The sequence below is a fragment of the Bos javanicus genome, chromosome 10 (assembly GCF_032452875.1).
Source record: "Bos javanicus breed banteng chromosome 10, ARS-OSU_banteng_1.0, whole genome shotgun sequence".
Classification (NCBI taxonomy): domain Eukaryota; kingdom Metazoa; phylum Chordata; class Mammalia; order Artiodactyla; family Bovidae; genus Bos; species Bos javanicus.
In genome coordinates, this window is record NC_083877.1 from 51,218,158 (window position 1) to 51,240,423 (window position 22,266).

A 22,266-nucleotide genomic window follows, 5' to 3' on the forward strand; every position below is an offset into this window, starting at 1 on the left:
CCATGTATGCTAGACTTCCTGCATTGCTCAAAATGGTCCTTCCCACAGTGCCCGCATGTCTACACTAAGAAGCACTCATCTGCATGCTGGTCACGGGCATGTTCATTTAAAATGCAGTTGCCTGGGCCCTACACCAGCACATTGAATTGTAAATAATGTTTTCCTGGAACACAACCACACTCACCTGTTTGTTTCTTATCTATGATTGATTTTGTACTACAGTGGCAGATATGAATAGTTTTGACCGAATCATATGGCCCACAAAGCCTAAATATTTATTGTTTGGCCCTTTATAGAAAAAGTTTGCTGACCCTTGGTAGAGACAGGTAGTTCCCAGTCTTGGCCACATAATGGAATCATGTGGGCAGCTTTAACAAAATTGCTGATGTCAGGATCTACCCCCACCCTATCAGAATCTGGGATTTAGTCTGGGTAACTGAGTTTAAAAGCTTTCCAGGTAATTTAATGGGTAGCCAAGGTTGCGGATCTCTGTTATACCATAGGAAGAGTGCTTATAGCAGTACAAGCTGGTGATTTTGGTTCCTAATGTTTTTTACTAGGTCAGAGTGTCAGAGTTGCAGACAGGAAGGGTCGAAGAATGTCTTACTGCATTAAATGCCACATTTCAAAAGCCTCTGGATGCTTGGAATAGGACAAAAGCTATGTGTATAGTTCTGCATGTGACAGTAGGCAGAAATGAAAAGAGGAATGAGCCTGCACTCGAGTTGAAAGACTTAACAACAGGACTTAAACCCTGCCTTTTGATAAATAGCAGGGCCATTATTTGAGGATGAATAAAACAGGAAGAACAACTGGATCCAATGGGAGATTTATTTAACAAGGGAAAGGGTATATTATCCTATAGACTCACAGGGAGGAGCAGTCCTCTGAAAATTATTTTCTATAGAAACCAAAAGAAAAATTTAGGAAACTATGTGGCACTCTCAGGAGGATATTAAAAATGGCTTCTGAAAAGTAGATTGTAAACTCTGGTTCCCAAGCCACATTCGACCCAGCACATGTGTCTTGTATGGTCTACTTGTTGTTTTTAGAAATCTGAATGACTCGTCAGCATTTAAAAACAAATTTCATATAAAAATTCAGATTTGTAGCATCTCTTGAAAGATCAAATCTCTCAGCAGTAAGGCTGAATCTCATCACCCCTTACTCTCTCCTTTTTTGAACACTTCATTCCTAATGACAATTAGGTGATGCCAAGCAGGCAAGGCATACTTGCCTGGTGAGGGGAGCTATCCTGGCACAGGGCAGGGTGCCCTGTGTGCCCTGTGGAGGGGTGACTGGCTTGGGATGTCAGAGTGTAAGTGTTGAGAGGAAATTTGTCTGCTTAGGAAGGGCAGTTCTAAGAGAAACTGGGGCTCCTTGGAGAAATGGCTGATTCCAGGGCTGGGGCAGGGAAAGAACAAGATGGATCTGGAACTGCTCATGCCAGCTTCAGTGCTCAGAGAATGGTCAGGACAGGCCTAAAAGATATAATAATGATAGTAATGGATTATAACCCATTCAGGAAAATAGGAAACCGAGAGGGAATAAACAAATGAACAAATGAATAAATTGTAAGTTTTATAAGGAATAGAATATTTACATAGTTCTAAATTATGTCTATATGAAATACTCATTGACTGCAAAAGAGTAGAGTATCTTTTTGGTAAAGGTTGGCAGTTTACACCTTGATGAAGTGGTCAAGTAAACCATCTTCAGTAATGAGATCAAAGTCATGTGTCACATGATCATAAAGCATCATTTCTGAGATACTCTAACTAAAAGATGTGTGACCTGAATCTAATAATGGAGAAACATCTGAGAAACCCAAATTGAGGGACATTCCAATGCAAAATAACTGATCTGTAATCCTCAAAAGTGTCCAAGTTATATAAACTGGAAAGACTGTGGATTATTTCCAGATTGCAGGAGGCTAAAGAAACACAACTGCTAAAGGCAACATGGGTCTGAATTGGATGGTATTGGGACAAATGGCAAAACTTGAATGAGTCAGTCTGAGGATTTAATGGTACTAATGTAACAATACCAGTTTCCTGATTTTGATGATTATATTGTGATTATCTAGGAAAAACACCCATAGATTGTAGAAACTATGTGTTGAATTGTTCAAGTGTAATAGGACATCATGGAAGCAGCTTACTCTTAGATGGTTCTAGATTTTAAAAACTTCCTTGTATTGTACTTGGAACTTTTCTGTAAGTTTGGGGGTCTTTCAAAATTAATCACATTTATATATATGTATAAATTTATACACATGGCTTTACACACATGGGGAAAGTGGGTGGCTTGGGGTGTTTCGCCACAGCATTCATTTTTCTTTTAGCTTTTATTTCTTTAATTGTGTTGTCACTACTGGATAAAGAAAACAGTCTGGAAGTAGTAGCCTGTTTGTTGTAAGGCCCTAGATCATAGAAACTCTTCTTAAATGTGAGTTTTATTGGCAAAATGAGCAATAACTATGTATGCGTTTTAATAATATAAGGTTCATAGTTTTCTGTTAAACTATTTTGTATGGTGTTTATTATATGCTATCTTAAGACAAAATTTGAATATTTTGAATTGCAAAATAGATTTAGGATTTATTAAGAATGGCAGCATAATTTTTCTATAAATTATGCCAGTAATTTTTGAAGTTTTTTTGTTTGGCAAATTGATCTAATACGATTTAAGTTGGAAGTGAAATTTTAGTACCTTCTCAGAGAGAAACTTTGCCTGCCTCAAGCATGTGTATATACTTCCAGTTTTCATGTTAAAGAAGGCAGTTAACCTTTAAATAAATGAATATATACGTTATATATATATATATATATATATATATATATATATATATAAAATGAAAACTAAGATAGATTGTATAAAAATAATTTAATAATGGTAGTCTGAGACTAGAGTTCCTTATGAAATAGAGAAACAGGAAAGAGGGGCCTCAAAAAAGATAGAATTTCAGTCTTAGCTTTGATGATTAGAAAAATTTATAGGTTAAAGAATATTTTTAAAGTCTAGTAGAATTTAAAGCAAGCTATATATATTCTAAGTCACTGGAGAGTAACTGGAATGAAAATAAGACTGAGTGGTTTCCTCTAGGAAGTGAAATTATGGGTGATTTTTCTTTCCTCCTTTGTACTTTTTTATATTTAAAGAAATTTTTATATATGTGCTTTTATGTGGTAGCTATCAACTCCCAATGAACAAATGTGGTTTAAAAATTAAAATGTAATATATCCTATTATATATTTTATATAATACAAAATATTCTAAAATATTTTATAGTTTTTTCATTGGAAAAATCTTTTTATTTCTAGGCTTACTGGTGGGCAGTATTACTTATGGGAATTGCCCTGATCATGTTAATGGCTGGTTTTATTAAGATATGCAGTGTACACACTCCAAGTAGTAATCCAAAGTTGCCTCCTCCTAAACCTCTTCCAGGTAAGACAGTTTGAACAAGGTATATGTTTTTATTACTCAGAACCATTCAGCAAGTAGAACTGAATTTTAAAGGAGTCTTTAGTAGTTGATTTATAGTACTTTCTCCTTGAGAATGGGATTACTAGATGGATTATTTAGTTGATTTTTAAGTGTTCCCCCCCGCCCCCCCAATCAATGCAGGCTAGCTTATGGCTGCTGATTTAATGCTAATATATCCTTTTTAAAAAAAAAAAAAATAGTAAAATCTTCCCTTTTTGGTTTTATTACGATAGACCACTTTTAAATGATTGGTCTTTCTAATAGCTATGCTTCAGTTATGGGTTTTGTGTTCATGCTCCTGAAATATATTCTGGCATATAAACTTATTTTCCCAAGGGAAAAATACGGATTTCTCTTGTGGGGACGTACAGATTCCAGTCTGTGGGAGAGTCTTAGGGTAGAGGCTTCAGTTACCAAACAACTGTAGTTATTCTCCATCTCTGAAAACAACTCCTAAGGTTTTGTCTCCATCCTTTAGCTCTCAGGGAGCCAGGGCTGGGAGGAGATGAGAGATGGGAAAGACCTTTATATGAGAGACCCTGGAGAAGGGAAAGGCTACCCACTCCAGTATTCTGGCCTGGAGAATTCCATGGACTGTATATAGTCCATGGGGTCACAAAGAGTTGAACATGACTGAGTGACTTTTCATTTCATTTCATGGATTTGGAGAAGGGTAAGAAATCCACTTACCAGATTATTTAGGCCCTGTCTATTTCTCCCTCCCCCTCCCCAGGCTGGGTGTCCCTTCCACCCTTTCTTCAGGACCCTTGGACTCTGTTCTTGTATGTTCAAGGGCAGGCACCGTCCCAGGATTCCCTCTCCTGCCTCCCACTCACTTCGCCTCTTGAAGCCTCTTGCCTCAGGCCAAATCCACTGCCCTACATAAAAGTTGTTTAAAACTAGGGCTTTCTTATAATTTTCCCTCAGTTGTTCTCCTGTATTTCCCTATCTTAAGGTAAGAGACTTCAGTAGTCATGCTGGGACAGTATCTTGGAGGGAAGCAGAAATTTGATTTTGATGTCATTGCTTTTCAAATTACTGCTTTAGCAGTCAGGAACTTTTGTCAATTTCTTAGGGATTTCCAAGGGCCACGTGACACTTTTTAACTACACTACCAGTTCATTTTATTGAATGAGACTACATTATTCTCATTCAATGAAAATTCTTTTACTTAATTTCATTTCAAGAAAATGCCAGCTCTTAACTGCTATTTATTGAACCCTCACAAAAGATGTTGAGCACTTTTACATGAATTATCATATAATCCTCACAACAGACTATATGAGTTAGTTAATTGTCTCTGTTGTACAGACTAATCATCTGAGCTTCAGAGAGGTTAAGTCATTTGCTCAAAGATACCCAGCAGTTTGTTCCTCATGCAGTCTGTCCTCAGAATCCATATTAATCTGATAGTTGTAGCTTTTTAGCAATTGTAATGTGGCTAGTCTCAGTTGAGATGTATTGTAAATATTAAATGCCTACCAAACTCTGGCTTCCCTGGTGGCTCAGACGGTTAAGTGTCAAACTCTGAAGAATTAGTATTTTTAAGATGAAATATTTTATTAATAATTATTAATATTTTGGCTATATTGGGTTAATGAAATGAAAATATTATTGAAATTATTTTACCTGTCTCTTTTATTTTTTACATTATGGCTACCAGAAAATAGAAAATGATGTATGCGGCTCATACTGTATTTGTTTTGGACAGAGCTGGTCTAGAACCTCTTTTTTTATTGAAATGGCAGCTTTGTCTTTAAAAGATTGAAAAGCTCATGATAAACCTCTTTTGCTTTGTTTGTGACCCACAGGCACTTTAAAGAGGAGAAGACCTCCCCAGCCCATTCAACAGCCCCAGCGTCAGAGGCCCCGGGAGAGTTATCAGATGGGACACATGAGACGTTAACTCAGCTTTTGCCTTGGTTCTTCCTAGTGCCTACAATGGGAAAACTTCACTCCAAAGAGAAACCTATTAAATCATCATCCCCAAATGAAACCCTCACAAATAACAGTAGAAGAAAAAAAATGGCAAGAGATCATTTCCTCAGATCAGGTGGAATTACTTAAATTTTAAAGCCTGAAAATTCCAATTTGGGGGTGGGATGTGAAAAAAAAAGAAACCCCATTTTCTTATAGACAGATATTTTTAACCTAATGGCACAAAGTCTTAGAATATTATTATGTGCCCCGTGTTCCCTGTTCTTCGTTGCTGCATTTTCTTCACTTGCAGGCAAACTTGGCTCTCGATAAACTTTTATCACAAATTTAAATATATATATATTTTTTTCAACTGCCAATCAAGGCTAGGAGGCTCGACCACCTCAACATTGGAGACATCACTTGCCAATGTACATACCTTGTTATATGCAGACATGTTATTTCTTACGTACACTGTACTTCTGTGTGCAATTGTAAACAGAAATTGCAATATGGATGTTTCTTTGTATTATAAAATTTTTTCCGCTCTTAATGAAAAATTACTGTTAATTGACATACTCAGGATAACAGAGAATGGTGGTATTCAGTGGTCCAGGATTCTGTCATGCTTTACATGGGCAGTTATGAGAAGAGAATCAGTTTACCTTTTCCTCATGATGGAGTTGGTTCTGATATTCATTTTGTTTTATCAAACGGCTGCTAAGAGCACAGGATTGACGACGCTGAAGAACACAGTTAAGTGTTGTGAAAACTGGACATATGCAGCATACTACTACTTCAGACTTAGTTCTTTATGTAAATGTCTGATTTCTGCTTACTTATTTTAAACTTTCTAATTCAATTCCATTTTTGAATTGATAGGTGAAATTTTTATTCATGTTGGTAGCTGTTAGGTCAATGAAATGATTCTTTTTATTTGCAGCCTCTTATTTGTATGTTAATTATGTTTTGGGTTTTGTCCGATATGGAAAAGAAAAGCTGTGTGTCTGTTTTATCAAGATATTTGAACAGAGTTTTCAGCATATCATGATCATTGGTAACCACTAAAGAGGAGTGATTTGCTCAACTAGTAGTTAAAATTGTAGATAGGCCTTCCGACACTTTTTTTCCCTAAGATATTTTATCAGCAATGAAGGTGAAACAGCACAATGTCCCATTCCAAATTTATTTTTTAAACAGGTGTAAATAATTGGCTTTTTAAAGAAAGAAGTCAAAAGCGTTTAATGTATTAACAGGCTTATTGCTATGCAGGAATGGAAGGGGGCATTACAAAAAAAACTTTAAGCTTGTGACATATTTATTGCTTGTTTTCCAACTACATCATGTTAAATTAGAAGTAAACAGCTATGATTTTCCTGGCTTCACATAGGAGGCAAATTTAGGCAAAGTTGAAATGATTTGTGTTTGGCTTTTTTTTTTTCCTTTTTTTCTTAAGAGTATAAGGTTTACACAATCATTCTCATAATGTGACGCAAGCCAGCAAGGCCAAAAATGCTAGAGAAAATAATGGGATCTCTTCCTTGTAAACTTGTACAGTATGTGGTGACTTTTTTCAAAATACAGCTTTTTGTACATGATTTAGAGACAAATTTTGTACATGAAACCCCAGATAGACTATAAATAATTCTAAACAAACAAGTAGGTAGATATGTATGTAATTGCTTTTAAATCATTTAAATGCCTTTGTTTTTGGACTGTGCAAAGGTTGGAAGTGGGTTTGCATTTCTAAAATGGTGACTTTTACTCCGCCAGAGTTCTTAGTAACTTCTTGAGTGTGCTAGACTTTGAACATGTACATTTTTTGCTTGAAATGTTATCCTGTGGTAGGGTTTTGGCAGGTGTATAACTGCCCTATTTTATTTTGAGTCTAAGTTAAATGTTTTCTGAAAAGAGATACGTGCACTGAACTCTCTCCACTCCAAATCAAGATGTGGTAAAACAAGAGGATCGAGACAAGTGAGATCTAATACTACTGTCAGTTTAATGTCCACTGTGTTTTATACAGTATCTTTTTGTTCACTTTGGAAATTTTTACTAAAAATTGCAAAAAATAAAGTATTGTGCAAAGATGTAAGGTTTTTTGAAACTTGAAATGCATTAATAAATAGACTTGATGAAATCAACTTGAAGGTTTCATACTCTTTGAACTTTGAGAACTATCAAAAGAAGCATCCCGCAAGGCAGCCTTTCCTTCCTAAATGAAAGAGATGGTTAAGCAGAAAGGGAATTGCCTCTTCCCACACAAGTATAGATATCTTTATTCTTAGTTAGGACTCCATGTAAAAATTTTTGTGATTAGATCTCTTTCTATACACAGTGAACATTTGAAAAACATTTAACTAATCTCAACTGCTTTGCATTATTTCTAATCAGTATTCAGAGTGCCTAAACGTGTCTTAGTGGAAGAGCTGAGTCATTTTGGAAACTGTGGTCTTATATATTTTTTCCAAAGTTTTGAATGCTAAATACTTCATTTATTTTAAAAGTTGAGTTTGATGTTAAGTGTATTTTAAAAATTTGAGCCATGTTTTCCTGCTTTGTCAAATTCATAGCACGTAAGAAGACTTGACATTTCAGCCTTCCTAGAAAAAGAATTGTAAGCCTGGAATAGTGCCCTGCACAGAATAATCTACCCCAAACACAACTTATTTTTTTAATATATTGAGGCCAGTTTAAATAAGTAGTATTTGTTAAGTGGGTAAAAACATGCAATACTTTTTACTTTAATTCAGAAACCTCAAAATATGTATTATGTTTAATTATGTTTATTAAACTATCAATATTAACTCGGATGATTACAAGTTTACTGTTTTTACTTACAACTGCATATTTAAATTTTGTTTAGATTAAATCAGCAATGGAATAAATTATTACACTTTCTGGACTAGTGCCCTTTATAGTGTCAGAAAATATACAGTTTGGGGAGGGACTTCTTTATGGGAATGGCAGCTTTATCTGATCAGTCTTGTTTTCTGAGGTGTTTTCAGCAGTTTTTGCTTTGGGTACTTTGTTTTTGTTATATTACAGACTAGTGAAAACTGAAGATTTCTCCAAACCGAGCAAACCACTCTCAAGTTCTTATATTTGTCCCTGTGGTCTGTACATTTTAAGACCTAAGGATTATTATTTCTCCAAAGGTGGGATTAGTGTCCATGGCAGCTGTGCAATTATGGGTTCTTGTTCTTGGAAAGGGTTTTAATTTCCTAAGTATTTATAATCGAAAGTATAAGAGGGTCAATTTAGTAAGTCCATTATAAAACTGGACAGCCCGTCTTCAGGGGTTTAGGAAATGATGTTCCTTATCCAGATGGGGAGGGAGCAGGGAGGAGGGTTCAGGATGGGGAGCACACGTATACCTGTGATGGATTCATTTTGATGTTTGGCAAAACTAATACAATTATGTAAAGTTTAAAAATAAAATAAAATTAAAAACAAAAATAAATAAAGAGTCAAGGTCTCCCAAAACTAGAGAGCGAGTTGGATTTAGCTTTAAAGCAGCTGCCAAGGACAGTTATTCTTCAGAGAAGTCACTAAAGTTGCAAGAAATTGTAGTTTCCTGAAAAGCACTTTTGACTTCTAAGTAGCAAAAAGGATAATCAGTTTGCCTCACAGAACTCAGCTTCAGTTTCAGCATTTCTGGTTTTATGTTCTCATTTAAAAACAGCTTCCATTCAAATCTTTTTCTGTTTATTACCCGTTTAGTTTTTCCACTCTCATTTCTGTATACAAACCTTTATATTTAGGATACAAGTGAACCTTTGTATTCTGCACTACTGTCTTATTTGTGTATGTTAAATGCAAACATGTATGCACTATTTTCAGTAGAAATTTATGTTTTGTAATTGATAAGCTTTTCAGAGTATTTGATCTCTCCTATGAAAAACAATGCAATGCTAGGTAAAAATGGAGGGTAGAGCAAAATACTTATCAGCCTCTGTTTTTTCCTAAAATTTCTGCTAAAATCACAGTGATTGGGGGAAGAAAAGATCATATCCAACAAGGATAAGGAATACTGGAGATAACAAGAACAGCATTTTATAGACTCTGGAAAGCATCTGGAGAAGTAGTGTCTGACTTGGCAGATCCTGGGAAGCCAAATCCTAAACCAGCATCGGAAACATGAGAATAGCCCAGTTTCTATTGTTAACATTTTGGGATACAGTCTTCAACACTTTTCTATGTAGCTTTCTTATTTAACAATAGATTGATATTGTATCTACATAATTTAAATGACTGTAAATATTTCATTCTATGGATGTATTGTACATTTTAAAAAACCTATTGTTTGGACATTGAAGTTTTTAGATTGTTCATTATTTTAAGTAATCCTTTAAGGAAAATTCTAAGGCAAATAATGAAATAAATTCCTAAAAGTGGAATTAAATGTGAGTTAAAGACTTTCTAAAGATTGTTGATAAAAATTATGATGCTGTCTTCCAGATAATATGTACCAAGTTATACTTCTTCCATTAATGTATATTAATTAGCATATTATATAGATAATTTATGAAAATCTGAGAGCCCTCTGGTTAAAAATTCACATGCATGTAGCCATGTGGACTTATTAGAAACAATAGTAGAATACTCCTGCTTAGTTGACTTTGTTAGCTTTGGACAAAACCCAAATGAAAGTCAAAAGTAGTGCCCTGATGTGGTCTCTAAATATCACTTTCTTCAAAGAAACCTGACTTCTTGGATAACTGGCTAATTCCAGGTATAGGGAAAGAAATGTGTATGTAGAGCCGAGAAAAAGCACTGTCATACCAGAAAGCAAGGAAGCTACTAGAGATCTATCAGAAAAGATTCAGGAAGCATCTTGAGGAAATTTTCATTGGCCAAAACTTTTACTCTATGAATTAATAATGATAGTTTACAAAACTATAGTTACCTTTGGAACTTAACTATTCTAGCTAATAAAGAGGAGTGATACAGTATCACCATTTTTATCCCACAATGATTAAGGGACCCAGACAATGATCAGTAGTGACCACTAACCTCACAAAAAAGCAGTCAAATAATTTGTGCCTCCTAATGGAAACACACATACCACTTATGAAGCAGTCCAGCCAAAAGTCAGATCTGATCTTGATCAAGCCTCTGGATCTAACCACCTCTTTACTAGAAATGACACCCATGGCTCAGCAGGTAAAGAATCCACCTACAATGCAGGAAACACAGGAGACTCGGGTTCGATCCCTGGATTGGGAAGCTACCCTGGAGAAGGGCATGGCAACCCACTCCAGTATTCTTGCCTGAAGAATCCCATGGTCAGAGGAGCCTGGCGGGCTGTAGTCCACTGGATCTCAGAGACATGACTGAAGGGACTTAGCATGCATTCATGCAAAGGAACATGTCAAATGATACCACAAAAGATTTAATCAGCAAATCCCGACTGGAAAACTACAAGACAAATGACCCTGTTTCTTCGCCAACTGAATTGCAAGGAAAAAAAGATGGATTAAGAGAGACTGAAGATATTATACCTGCCAGATAGTGTATCTGCCAGTACAATTTGTGGATTTATTTGGATCCTGATTGAAATAATGAAAAATAACACCATTGGGAAAATAGGAAAACTTAACTGGATATTTGATGATTTTAAGGATTTTTGCAGTGATTTTTAGGTGTGAAAATGGTATCACGGTTACATTTTTAAAAGGAGCCCTTTTAGAGATGCATATTGAATACCTAAAAGAGATGATAACGGTGTTTGCTTAAAAAGAGTTGTGAGCTGCAATTGGGTACTATCTGGGAGTAAAGTTGAAAACAATTTTGACTGTGAGTTGATAATTGTTGAACCTGGGTAATGGCTGCTTGGGGATTCATTATAGTGTCTTCTCTACCTGTGTTCCTATTCAAAATTTTCTGTAAAAATTAAAAAAAAAATTTAATGTGGATTATTCTTACAGAAGCTCATTCATTACTGTTTTAGCAACAATTCACGACAATGGCCTATATTCATAATGATTTTTTAAATAATGATTTTAGTGGAATTAAACTTGAACCAGTCAAGCAAGCATAATTAATTATATTCTGCTCCAGTTATGATGAATGATTAATTGATTTCAACTGCTAGGGTGAGTGCTTGAAGCTATCAGTCACTCAGTAATCATAGCAAGCAGGCCATTAGATCCCTCCTTGCTCGCTAGATTTTGTGGGGCTTAATAGCTATTTAAGGAAAATATTTTCTATTAAAACATGTCAAGGAATATGATCAGATTATCCACATTTAACCTGTGTGTCCCATATTAGAATGTGTTAAGTAGTTCAGTACAGTAAGCTGGATTCTAGTCTTTCTCCTTAAAATGATAATCATCCCTGGAGGTGGAAATATATCTTTAAAAAGCTATCTTGAAATTGTTTTCTGTGTAAAGAAATTAGAATAATTTGATCTAGTGTAAGTTGTCTTTATATAAAATGTGTTTCTATTGTATGTGTTCTAGACATCATTTTGAAAAGTGAAACCTATTTGGTAATACTGAACTAATTAAGCAATTTTATTTTTCATTCTCATGTGTATTTTATTCCCTCCCTCCCCGCCTTTTAGACAGTTTTTATTTCTAAACCTCAAAAGGCCTGCTTTTATAAAGTGTCAATGTTATGATTAACTTTTCATTACTTTGGATTTGCGATCGTAGTTTTTATTTTTTGCAGTGCCTATTAGTAGCAACTCTGATTAACTGAATTGACCTATTAACCATTTTTTCTTCTTCTCCCTTGAAACCTTATCAGAAGATGTTTGGAATTCTTTGGCTTATGTGGTCTGCACGTGTTGATTTGTGTGGACTGGTTGCCTCGGTTATTCACTGGATGGATGGATCTGTGTTAAGCTCTTGGTTGCTCCAGCACCTCTGCTGGATGATAGGAAATCAGTAGTGAACTTAACAGTCCCTGCCCTCGAGAAACTTAAGGCTGGTGGGTGAGACAGACACGAATCCTATATCATATGCTCAGTGCTCAGTCGTATCTGACTCTTTGGGACCCCGTGGACTGTAGCCCACCAGCCTCCTCTGTCCATGGGATTTCCCAGGCAAGAATACTGCAGTGGGTAGCTCTTTCCTTCTCCAGGGGATCTTCCTGATCCAGGGATTGAACCCAGGTCTCCTGCATTGCAGATGGATTCTTTACTGTCTGAACCACCGTTTGAGCAATACTCATGTGAATACCTGTCAATATCAACCATGATAAATGCTGTGAGGGGAGGCCTTGCTGGTCCAAGAGCTGGTCATGCAGAGATGGGATTGAGGAAGGAGGTGGGCCTAGTCAGGGAGGACATGGCATGCATCCCCACAAAGTGATGCTCGAGTCCAAATCTGAAGAATGAAGAGGGATTAAATAGGTCAAATAGCGTTTTTATTAATAGTGAATGGTTATATATTGGGCACTGAGAGCTAGTTTTTCTTTCGGGAAAGGTAATATTTTTTGCTCTTGATTGTATCATATGTGAACCCAGCTATTTGGATTCCTTTGTGCATTTTTTTTAAATGATTTTTCATTTTTGTGGAACATATTCATTTACTGAAGAGCTGGCTTGTACTTTGGCAGATGTCTTACTTGGTTACTGTTCTTAAGGATGTTGGCAAAAGTTTGAGAGTTGTAAAAGGCCCTTGGCTTTGCAGACCTTGGTATCTGTATCCTGGCTACCATAAACTGAGAATCAGGACCTCTAACCTCCTGCCATGCTGGGTGAGGTGTCCTTCTTATTTGCTGCATTGTGGCATTCTGTTTGGGGCTTCCCAGGTGGCACAGTGGTAAAGAACTTGCCAGCCAACGCAGGACACGCGGGTTCCATCCCTGGGTTGGGAAGATCCCCTGGAGTAGGAAATGGCAACCCACTCCAGTATTGTTGCTGAGAGAATTCCGTGGACAGAGGAGCCTGGTGGGCTACAGTCCACGGAGTTATGAGTCAGACACGACTGAGCGAGCACACATGCAGGCGCAGCATTCTGTGCATTCTCTGTCATAGCACATATCACATCATGGTATAATCCTGCCCTACCCAAGCCAAGCTCTTAAAAGAATTGTCCATTCCCAGTGGCTACTTCAGTTCCCATTCGCTTATCAACCTGCTGTGTTTTGTCCTCAGCCTCCCAGGGACTGTAATCCAAGTTCTCAGGGAGCTCATAATCTGGTGGAAAGGAAAAATGCCAACAATCATAATGCAATGGTATTTGTGCATAAACTATGAATACAGTGTAGCTAGAAACTCAGAGGAGACGCCTGTGTGAGCCAAGATGATTTCCCAAAGGATATATGCTTGGGCTGAATTTTGAAGTTTTGGTAAAAGTTAGCCCAAACTTACTTTTACTTGTAGATATAATTAAATGCAAGGCAGTTTCTTGACTGTTTCATGCTGTTATACTTTGATGCCAGTGGGAAGCCAGTTTCCTCTGTCTGGATTGCCCTTCTCTCTTGGTTCTTCTATAGTGCTGAATTTTATTGATCGCCATTTTCTTGAACTTGTGTATGGTAAGTATTCAAGAAACATTTGTATTTTAATCAAGGGTGTGTGCTTTGCACAGTAGGCAGTGTGGCTAATTTCATGAAATAATACACAAAAGTTAGTGTCATCACGTTACCCACACCCATACGTGCCTCTGATTCTAAGTCCCTTGGCAGCATGTCTTCCTCCTCTCACCCCCAGAGAGGTTTGCTTTCAAAATCTAATATGCATTTGTATTTTTAGAATATAAAATATACCCACCATGTTTTGCACAAGTGGGAAAAGCACAGCTTAGCTTTGGAGTGTATAAGCAACACATTATAACTCCTGGCACAAGAAATAGATTCCTAAAGCTCAATTTAGAAATTAAATGGGAAGGCCCTAGCTTCTTTGTATGTGTGGACAAGTGTTTTCTTTAGCTAATCATCAATAGTATTTTTTTGTCTGATTATTTCATAATAAAAGGTAGAAGTTAAACATTTTCTTTTCCTGCAGCAAATGTCCAGATCAACATTTTTCTATAAATTTCACAAAATACTAGTTCCATAGGTTTTAAAATAACTATTCAAAAAAATAAGTTGGGAGGGGATGTGGATTCCAGGATCAAATGAAAATGCTGAGCAAAAGTCAAGTGGATTTTTGTTTATTGACTGAGTTTTTAAAAAGTTAGGTTCTTCTAAGTTCATCTAATACTGTATATTAACTCTGATTGTGCTCTCTAAAAGGGTCTTACAGAGTGCTCCCAAACCAGGAAACTCCTGTTCTCCTCTGTCCCCTCCATCCGAGGGTCTAGATTCTGTAGAAGCATTGTGTATTGCTGTGTAGAAGGTGTATGCCTTTGTAAGATCCCCAGCCAGGGACAGGTTCTCTTACCTAAGGAATTCTTACAGGTTTGGAGCTTCACAGCTACTACACTTGTCACCTATGAAGCATGGGTCATAGAGGTTCAGAGGTCAGGCTTTCAGCCTGCTTTTTCAGTCTTACATGCATCTCTGCTTTCTGTGAATGTGGTTACCAACTTTGTTGATCTTGTATCCCAAACTGAAAAATCTTGAGTAAACATTCATAATATGGAAATATTTATAAATAATGCAAATGTTATACTTATGTTTCTATGTTTTAAAATAAGCAAAAATTTAAAGGGATGAGTAAAAGATTAATGGAAGCTACGGTATTTCTTCCCACATTCCAATAGGTCTTTTCGCACACACCTTGGTGTGTACCCAGCCCGCTTTGTAAACCTCTGGCTTTAGAGACAGAATCTACATATCTTCCCAGTCAAGTAGCTTTCATCCTCCCCACATTCCTGGGTTAAGTATGCTTTCCGATGGAACACCAGAGCTGTTGAGGAATGCAGGGCACTCTTGGGTACTCACTTCTGAAAGCCTCCAAGATAAAGTAAACAGTAAATGGAAAAAGCAAGTATTAATAAATATGTGTAGCATGATTTCTTCTGTGTGAAATTTTTGAAGTTTGTAAAGATACATAATTTATGTATAGAAAATGTCTACTTGATACATTGGAAACTGTTAAATTATTTCTGAGCTCTGGAATTAAGGGTCTTGGGAGAGGAAGAGGTTTTATTTTTAACTTTTTTCTTCCATATTATTTGAACTTTTATGAAATATTCTTTTTATAATAAATAATTTAAAAATGACTGCGTATAGTGTGATGTCAAATATAGTGCAATACACTGTCATTGTTGATGGTTGAAGTTGGGTGATTGGAACATTGGCTTCCTTACTATGTTTCTACTTTTATGTATCTTTGAATATTACCATAAATGAAAATTTAAAATTAAAAATAAATGCACTACAGAAAGAGTCTATAGAAATACACCACATAGTAATTGATTGTTCTGGGAATAGGAAGAGAGCTGAGGAATGGAACTTCAGATACCTTCTCCCCATAAGTTCTTATGTTCCATGAGCGTGTGTTGCTTTTAAGGGGTATAAAATACTTGTTTGACTTCCCACATACTTAAGGAATATACAAAATGAATGCACAAGCCATGAGTGTTTAATGGGTAGGGCTCAGCTGTATCATAATAAGATCTTGAGGCTTGTTTTATATTAGGATTCTTGAGCTCGATAGACAATAAACAAAGGTGAAACTCCAAGGCATGGCCAGGCAGCTCTGCACTTCCCCAGCTGCATCAGGGGCGCACAGCTAAGGGTTTGCTGTGAACGATTTGCACTGTGAGCCAGTTCCCAGGCTCTGTAACGTGAAAGACATAGAGTACCTAGTGAGCTCTCATGGTAGGGTCCAAGGGAATTAATACATAAAGGATATTTTCTGTTGCCAGCTGCAATGCTGGGCTGTGTTCATAAACATAGAATCTGTAAGGAGGAAAATGATGGTTCATTAACTGTGTGACTTTAGTTAAAGTTAGTTAAGCTTTAAGTACCTCATCTGTGAAACAAGGATGATAATATTAGCTACCTCGGGGACTGTGATGAGGATTAAATGAGAATGTAAGGCACCTTGCATATGGTGAGCACTCAAATGCCAGCTATCCTTGTTTTCATGTGAAAACCTGCTTACTGAGCTGAGAACATTTAGCTTGTGAGCAAGTGTTCACTGATTAAGTATTTTCTCAAACAGCCACGTGGTTAGGGATGGTTGGTCTTTGGTTGATGCTGTCAACTCTAGCAAGTTTAAGTATGGGCACATAACCCAGTCTGGCCAGGAAGATATGCGGGGATTCTGACTTTCTCTGGTTGTTGTTAAGTCTTAGTGTGCTGCCTGAGGCTGCAGCATCCGACTTGCTATCAGCCTGAGGATGAAGCCAACATCAAGGTTGGTAGAGAGAGGGGGAAAAAAAAACCACTTTATCTTAATGATATTAAAGAGCTGCTGAATCAACCTTCCCCAAAGCCCACGCTATCTTGAGACTTCCTGTTTGTTGAGATTTTTTTTTTAATGTTTTTTATTTAAGCCAGTTTGAGTTAGCTTCTAAAAGCATAATGATAGAAACTGTACCAGAAAATATTTGTGGTAGGAGTGGTGGCATTTATTCAGTGATAGTCATTGAGCCCTTTGAAACGAGAAACAACAAGAGAGGAAGTTCTGACACATGAGGAATGAGGAACAGGAGGTTCTAGAAAGATTAGCAGCCTGAGCGCATTGTGCATTTTTTCTACTTGCAGCTTAACCCACCTGCCTCTCCTGAGCAGAGCAGCTGCTGGGGCCTCCAGGAGGCAGACAGTGCCTGGAATGTTGGTGAGGTGTTACCATCCTGACAGAGGATGTTGGGGGTGGGGGGAGGTCCTTAGGAGTGTACCTGGTCTCCCTGGTTCCTGAGGAGCTGAGCAGGTGAGTGGAGTTGCTTCCAACCCTGAGTTGAAGAGGTGAGAAGACCAGGAAAGGCTTCCTTCTCATGCTTCCCTGGAGGACTGGCAACCTGTCTGCTGCTAAGCTGTGGCCAGGGGAAGTTGAGACTGCTGTTCCTTCCACTACTTTGGGAATGCTCCCACTTAAGATACCCAATACATGGGACAGAGCCCGAAGGAACAAACAAGGGAAAAGAAGCTCCCTTGTGGGGCCCAGCAGCCAGGGAGAAGGATTACAACAGAACCCTCAGAGCAGAAATGGCTATTGGCATAGATACCTTGAACCAAAAGAATAAGAAAACTTGAGACTTAAGTGCAACGCGCACACACGTGCACACACACATGCACACTCTGATTTTCTGAGACCAAAAAAGATTTTGATGTAAAAGTTTCAAGAGATGAAGGAGAAAGTGGTCACGGTTGATGCCTGAATTAGTATCGTGGAAGATAAGAGAAAGACACCTCAAAGCACGGTGCAAAATCACAGATATAAATCAGGAGATGGATAGACACCGAGAAGGGGGTGGAGGATACACTAGAAGAGGCAATCAGTAATATAAGGAGTTTCTTAGCTGATAAGAGATTTGCATCTCACAGAGTTCCAAGAACGATTGATGATAAAAAATACTCCTAGGCATATTATATCTCTGAGCTACAAGAATAGAAAAAAATCTTATGAGTTTCCATAGCAAAGAACAAGTTACTCCTAAAGGAGGAAGAGCCATCCTAGTACTGAACTGCTTATCTACAACATGGAATCTGCCACCAATGAGAGAAAAGGACTCTATGGAAATTGAGTGAACTTTTAGTTCACTCAGTCTTCCAAAATAACTCAAGAAATAAATTACCAGTTTCTTTTACTTAGTGACCAAATAAACTCGGAGTCAAAGTCTCCATAAGAATGATGAAGGGCCAGGAGAATGTAAAATGGTAGAAGTGATTACCGCCCAAATCAAGGTGTATTACTAGCACCTGGATGGACACAGCACCTGCAGAAGCTCAACTCTGACTGAGGCGTGCTGCTGGGCTCTCCTCTCTGTGAAAGCCTGTTCTTTTCCTGAACTGATCACATCACCATCTGCCTTGACAACTCCTCTAAAAACAGTCTGGAACTAAACATAGAGAAGCTCAGCAAGTCTGGGCATTGCAGGTGGGTGGGAAGCAGGGAAATGTTCCAAAGGTCTCCTTTGGGGCGTTGGCTGTGGGACTGGCAGGGGAAGTGGATGTATTCTAAGATTTGGAGTGAAAACGCTGAAAGAATATTTTCATGGGAGAAATTTATGTCTGGTTTTCATATAATGGCAAAGTAAAGTCATTGCTATCTGATTATGAGCAACAGGAAAGGGACCCTAGCAGGAAATATAAGGAAAATTCACAAGACAAGTCTTGTTAACAAGATGGAAAGGGGAAATAATATCAACTTGATCAGTCTGCAAAAATAAATACAATGAAAAGTAGGAAATAAGTAAGCCAATAACTAAAATAAGATAGAGGGGTACAATTATTATGCTAAATTTGAAGGGACTGGTTTTTTCCCACTAAAAGAGACACCTAGATTGAGCTGGAAATATAAATGAACCAGCTATACAACATCTAGAAGGAAAATGTCTAAAACTTTTAAAGAAAAAATTATAAAGAAAGGGATGGACAAAGATACTAAGCAAATATATATATTTTTTTAAAAATAGCAAATTTAAGAGTAGACAAGGAGAAATTTAACATTAAAAGCAACATAAGAGGAATTTTATCTAACCATGTAAAGCACATATGCAGAATTGGCATTAGTTAAGACTATGTGTACCAAACAATATAAATGTAAAGACAACTTGATATAAATTTTGTAGATTTCAAAACATGTTTGTCCTTGACGGGGGACGAGGAGCCATTAAACAAAGAGACCCACACATTGTCAGGGCCAGGATGGGGGGACTGAGGCCCTTGCCTTTGGTGTGCAGTTTAAGGTGGCTCCAAAAACTCAGCTATCAAGAGAAACAATATTTTAGTGCAGTATTTTAAAAAATCAAAATTAATGCAAAAACCTATGATGAATGAAATACCATATTTTATATGAAGACAGGATCACTGATTTTTTGTTGTTGTTGTTCCAAAATGGCATGGTCACGTATAATTTTTCCAGAATTAAAAGATGTTAAGAGTGGGTGGGAATAGGGGGGTGGGGGCCAAAATATTCATTCGAATTTTCCCATAAGATGTTACAGAAAAACCCGGACAAACTTTTTGGCAGCCCAATACATTTGTGTAGGGTGGGATAATCTTTGTTAAATTACTTCTGGGGCAGTACCACCTCAATTGGGACTTCAAGCATGGGAAGAAGCTGGGAGAATAGAAGGGGAAGGCGGAGAAGCAATAGAGAGCTTTGCACCTTTCAGGGAACTGAAAGACGGTCCACGTGCCTAGACCCAGGTTCTCAAAATTAGCGCATATTAGAATCACCAGGAAAGCATTCAGATCTCGCGATACCCAGGCTTTACCCAGACCAAGTTAATAAAAGTCCCTAGCATTGGGGCTGAGAAGTAGGCTCTTTTGGAAGCTTCCGAGGCAGTTCTAACGTGCAGGCTGAGTTGGGACCAGGTGGACCATGATGTACGGAGTGAGGGCGACAAGACTGGAGGGAAAGGGGGAAGCTACCATATTGGTAATTTATTTTGGGCTTTTTTCCGAAGAGCATTGGGAAGTCATTTTAAAGGCTCAGAGCAGGAAAACACACCCTGGTGCTGTAATGAGAATGGATTGAAAAAGGATTGGGTACAGCGAGAAGAGGCAGAAAGTTGTCGCCAACATCAGGTAAGAGTGTCAGCTTGGGTTAGAATGATGGCGGCGGAATCAGGGAGATGTAAACGCAAGAAGTATGGGTAGGGGACTTCCCTGGTGGCCCAGTGGCTAATACTCATGCTCCCAGTGCAGGGGACCCTGGTTCAATGCCTGGTCAGGGAACTAGATCCCACATGCTGCAACTAAGACCTGGCATAGCCAAATAAATATTTAAATTTTTTTTTTTTTAAAGAAGTATGGCAGAATCCATAGGATTTGGTGATTGCTCCATTGTGAAGGGCAAAAGGGGAGGAAGTATTACAGTTGCTCCACTCCCCACCCCCATGTCTGGAATCAGCAACTAGTGGTGTAGTAAATGATACACACTGAGCCATAGGACAGACAGCTTGAGGAGAAGCAGGATTGGGGGGTGCAGGGAGGACACCATGGGCTCAGTTCTGAACCTTTGCAGCTTGTGAGACAGCAGAGGGGGAACCGTTGAGAGTGGCAATTGCATATGCAGGAGTGCCCTCCACTCAGGGGGCACCCCACACTGCAACTCTAATGTGGGAGTGGTTGGCCTGCATGGGTCAAAAATGAAGGCATAGAAGTGGGAAAATGGCCTAAAGAGGGAGAAGCAAGTGAGCAGAGAAGGAGGCCTCGACCCGGAGGAGTGCCAACCTTGCCAGGCTGAATAGAGGGCAAGGACCAGAGAGGAGATGGAGAAGTGGCGGGAAACCAACAGGGCACCAATTCCTGAGGCCCCAGAGAGAGCATCACTCACAGAACGGCTGAGCATTCAGAGGACAGAGACCCCTGTCAGCTGGGCTGAGCTAGGAAGTGACTGGTGAAGTGACTGCCTGGGTGGATAAATAAGACCCAGTTAGGCAGGGAGGAGGACATTCTGGAGGAAAGAAGAGGAAGGAGCCACAAGACAAGGCAGACATGATAAGTGTCGGGAGGGGGAGGTTCCCCCCTCTACTCCTCTTGAGTTCTTACAGCCATGCATGCTAAGTCGTTTCAGACGTGTCTGACTCTGTGCGACCCCATGGACTGTACCCCGCCAGGCTCCTCTGTCCTTAGGATTCTCCAGGCGAGAATACTGGAGTGGGTTGCCATTTTCTTCTCCAGAGGATCTTCCCAATCCAGGGATTGAACTTGCGTCTCTTATATCTCCTGAATTGGCAGGCAAGTTCTTTACCACTATCTACCTGGGAAACCCTTGTGGCTGGACTAATAATGAAGTTGACACAAGACAGATTAACAGGAGAAAAAGAAACATTGAATTCATGCACACGGCAGTCTCATAAAATGGGACCTAAGACGTGGCCAAAGCAGGCAACTTTTATACTTATTAGACAAAGAGACAATGCATTTGTGAGGAATTGACAGGACGAAGAAACTTAGGTTTTGGGTGGTCCATTAGTAAAGAATATAAGCAGAGTTTGGTCTTGGGGTAGTAAATTAAAGAAGTGACAAGCTTTGTTTATACAGGCTTCTCAGACCCAGTTCTTTGTCTCTGGTGATAAGAGTGTCCGTCCTACCTTCAGATCAGAAAGGGCACCTTCACAGGAGAGATTTATTCCCTGCTTTTAGGGAGGTACAAAAGGGTGTCCCTCTTGCACTGGCCATTTCCTAAGTAACTTTAATCCAAAATAACCAGTATGCCATTGTGGCATTTTGGAGGGCAGCCTATCCTGAGCCCCAGTGGAAGGAATGAGGTTTGCTGGGGGCCATTCATCACACAGAGATCACTGGAATTCAAAAAGTTTGTAGTATGAGATAAGGTAAGCAGGTAGCTGGTGACTCTGTGGGTTGACTTTAGTATCCCTCTTTTTTAACATATATTTTCAATGTGGACCATTTTTAAAGTCTTTATTGAATTTGTTACAATACTAATTCAGTTTTATGTTTTGTTTTTTTGGCGGCGAGGCATGTGAGATCTTAGCGCCCCAACCAGGGATCAAACCCAAACCCCCTGCATTGGAAGTTTCAATCTTAACCACTGGACCGCCAGGGAAGTCCCCTCAGGCTTCTTCTTGCCCATCTATTTACCATCCATCTGACCTCCCTCTCATCCAGGCTCTGTGGGAAAGCTGGCCTTGCCCTGGGAAGTCTGACTTCTTGCTTTGCCACCCCAGAGATGTGTAACGACCACCAAAATTTCAGTGTTTGTGGCAACATTATCAAGGTGAATGCTGAGGACAGGCAGCTTTGCTCTGGAGGGCAGCACATGCATTTTAGTGTTGAATGGAATGCTTGTTTCCCTCTCTCTGACTTGGGGCACCTCAA

The 22,266-nt window shown here is 38.6% G+C and overlaps 1 protein-coding gene across 3 annotated transcripts in view; it reads left to right on the top strand.

Annotated features, from left to right (window-relative positions):
* The window catches only part of ADAM10 (ADAM metallopeptidase domain 10), a 143,600-nt gene extending 136,050 nt beyond the window's left edge, over positions 1-7,550 (top strand). For all 3 annotated transcript variants that reach the window (XM_061431157.1, XM_061431158.1, XM_061431159.1), the window contains exons 15-16: positions 3,324-3,450; positions 5,301-7,550. In XM_061431157.1, the coding sequence (XP_061287141.1) occupies positions 3,324-3,450; positions 5,301-5,395 (222 nt within the window). In that variant the 3' untranslated portion in view covers positions 5,396-7,550. The remainder of the gene's footprint in view (positions 1-3,323; positions 3,451-5,300) is intronic.
* The last annotated feature ends 14,716 nt before the right edge of the window (positions 7,551-22,266 follow it).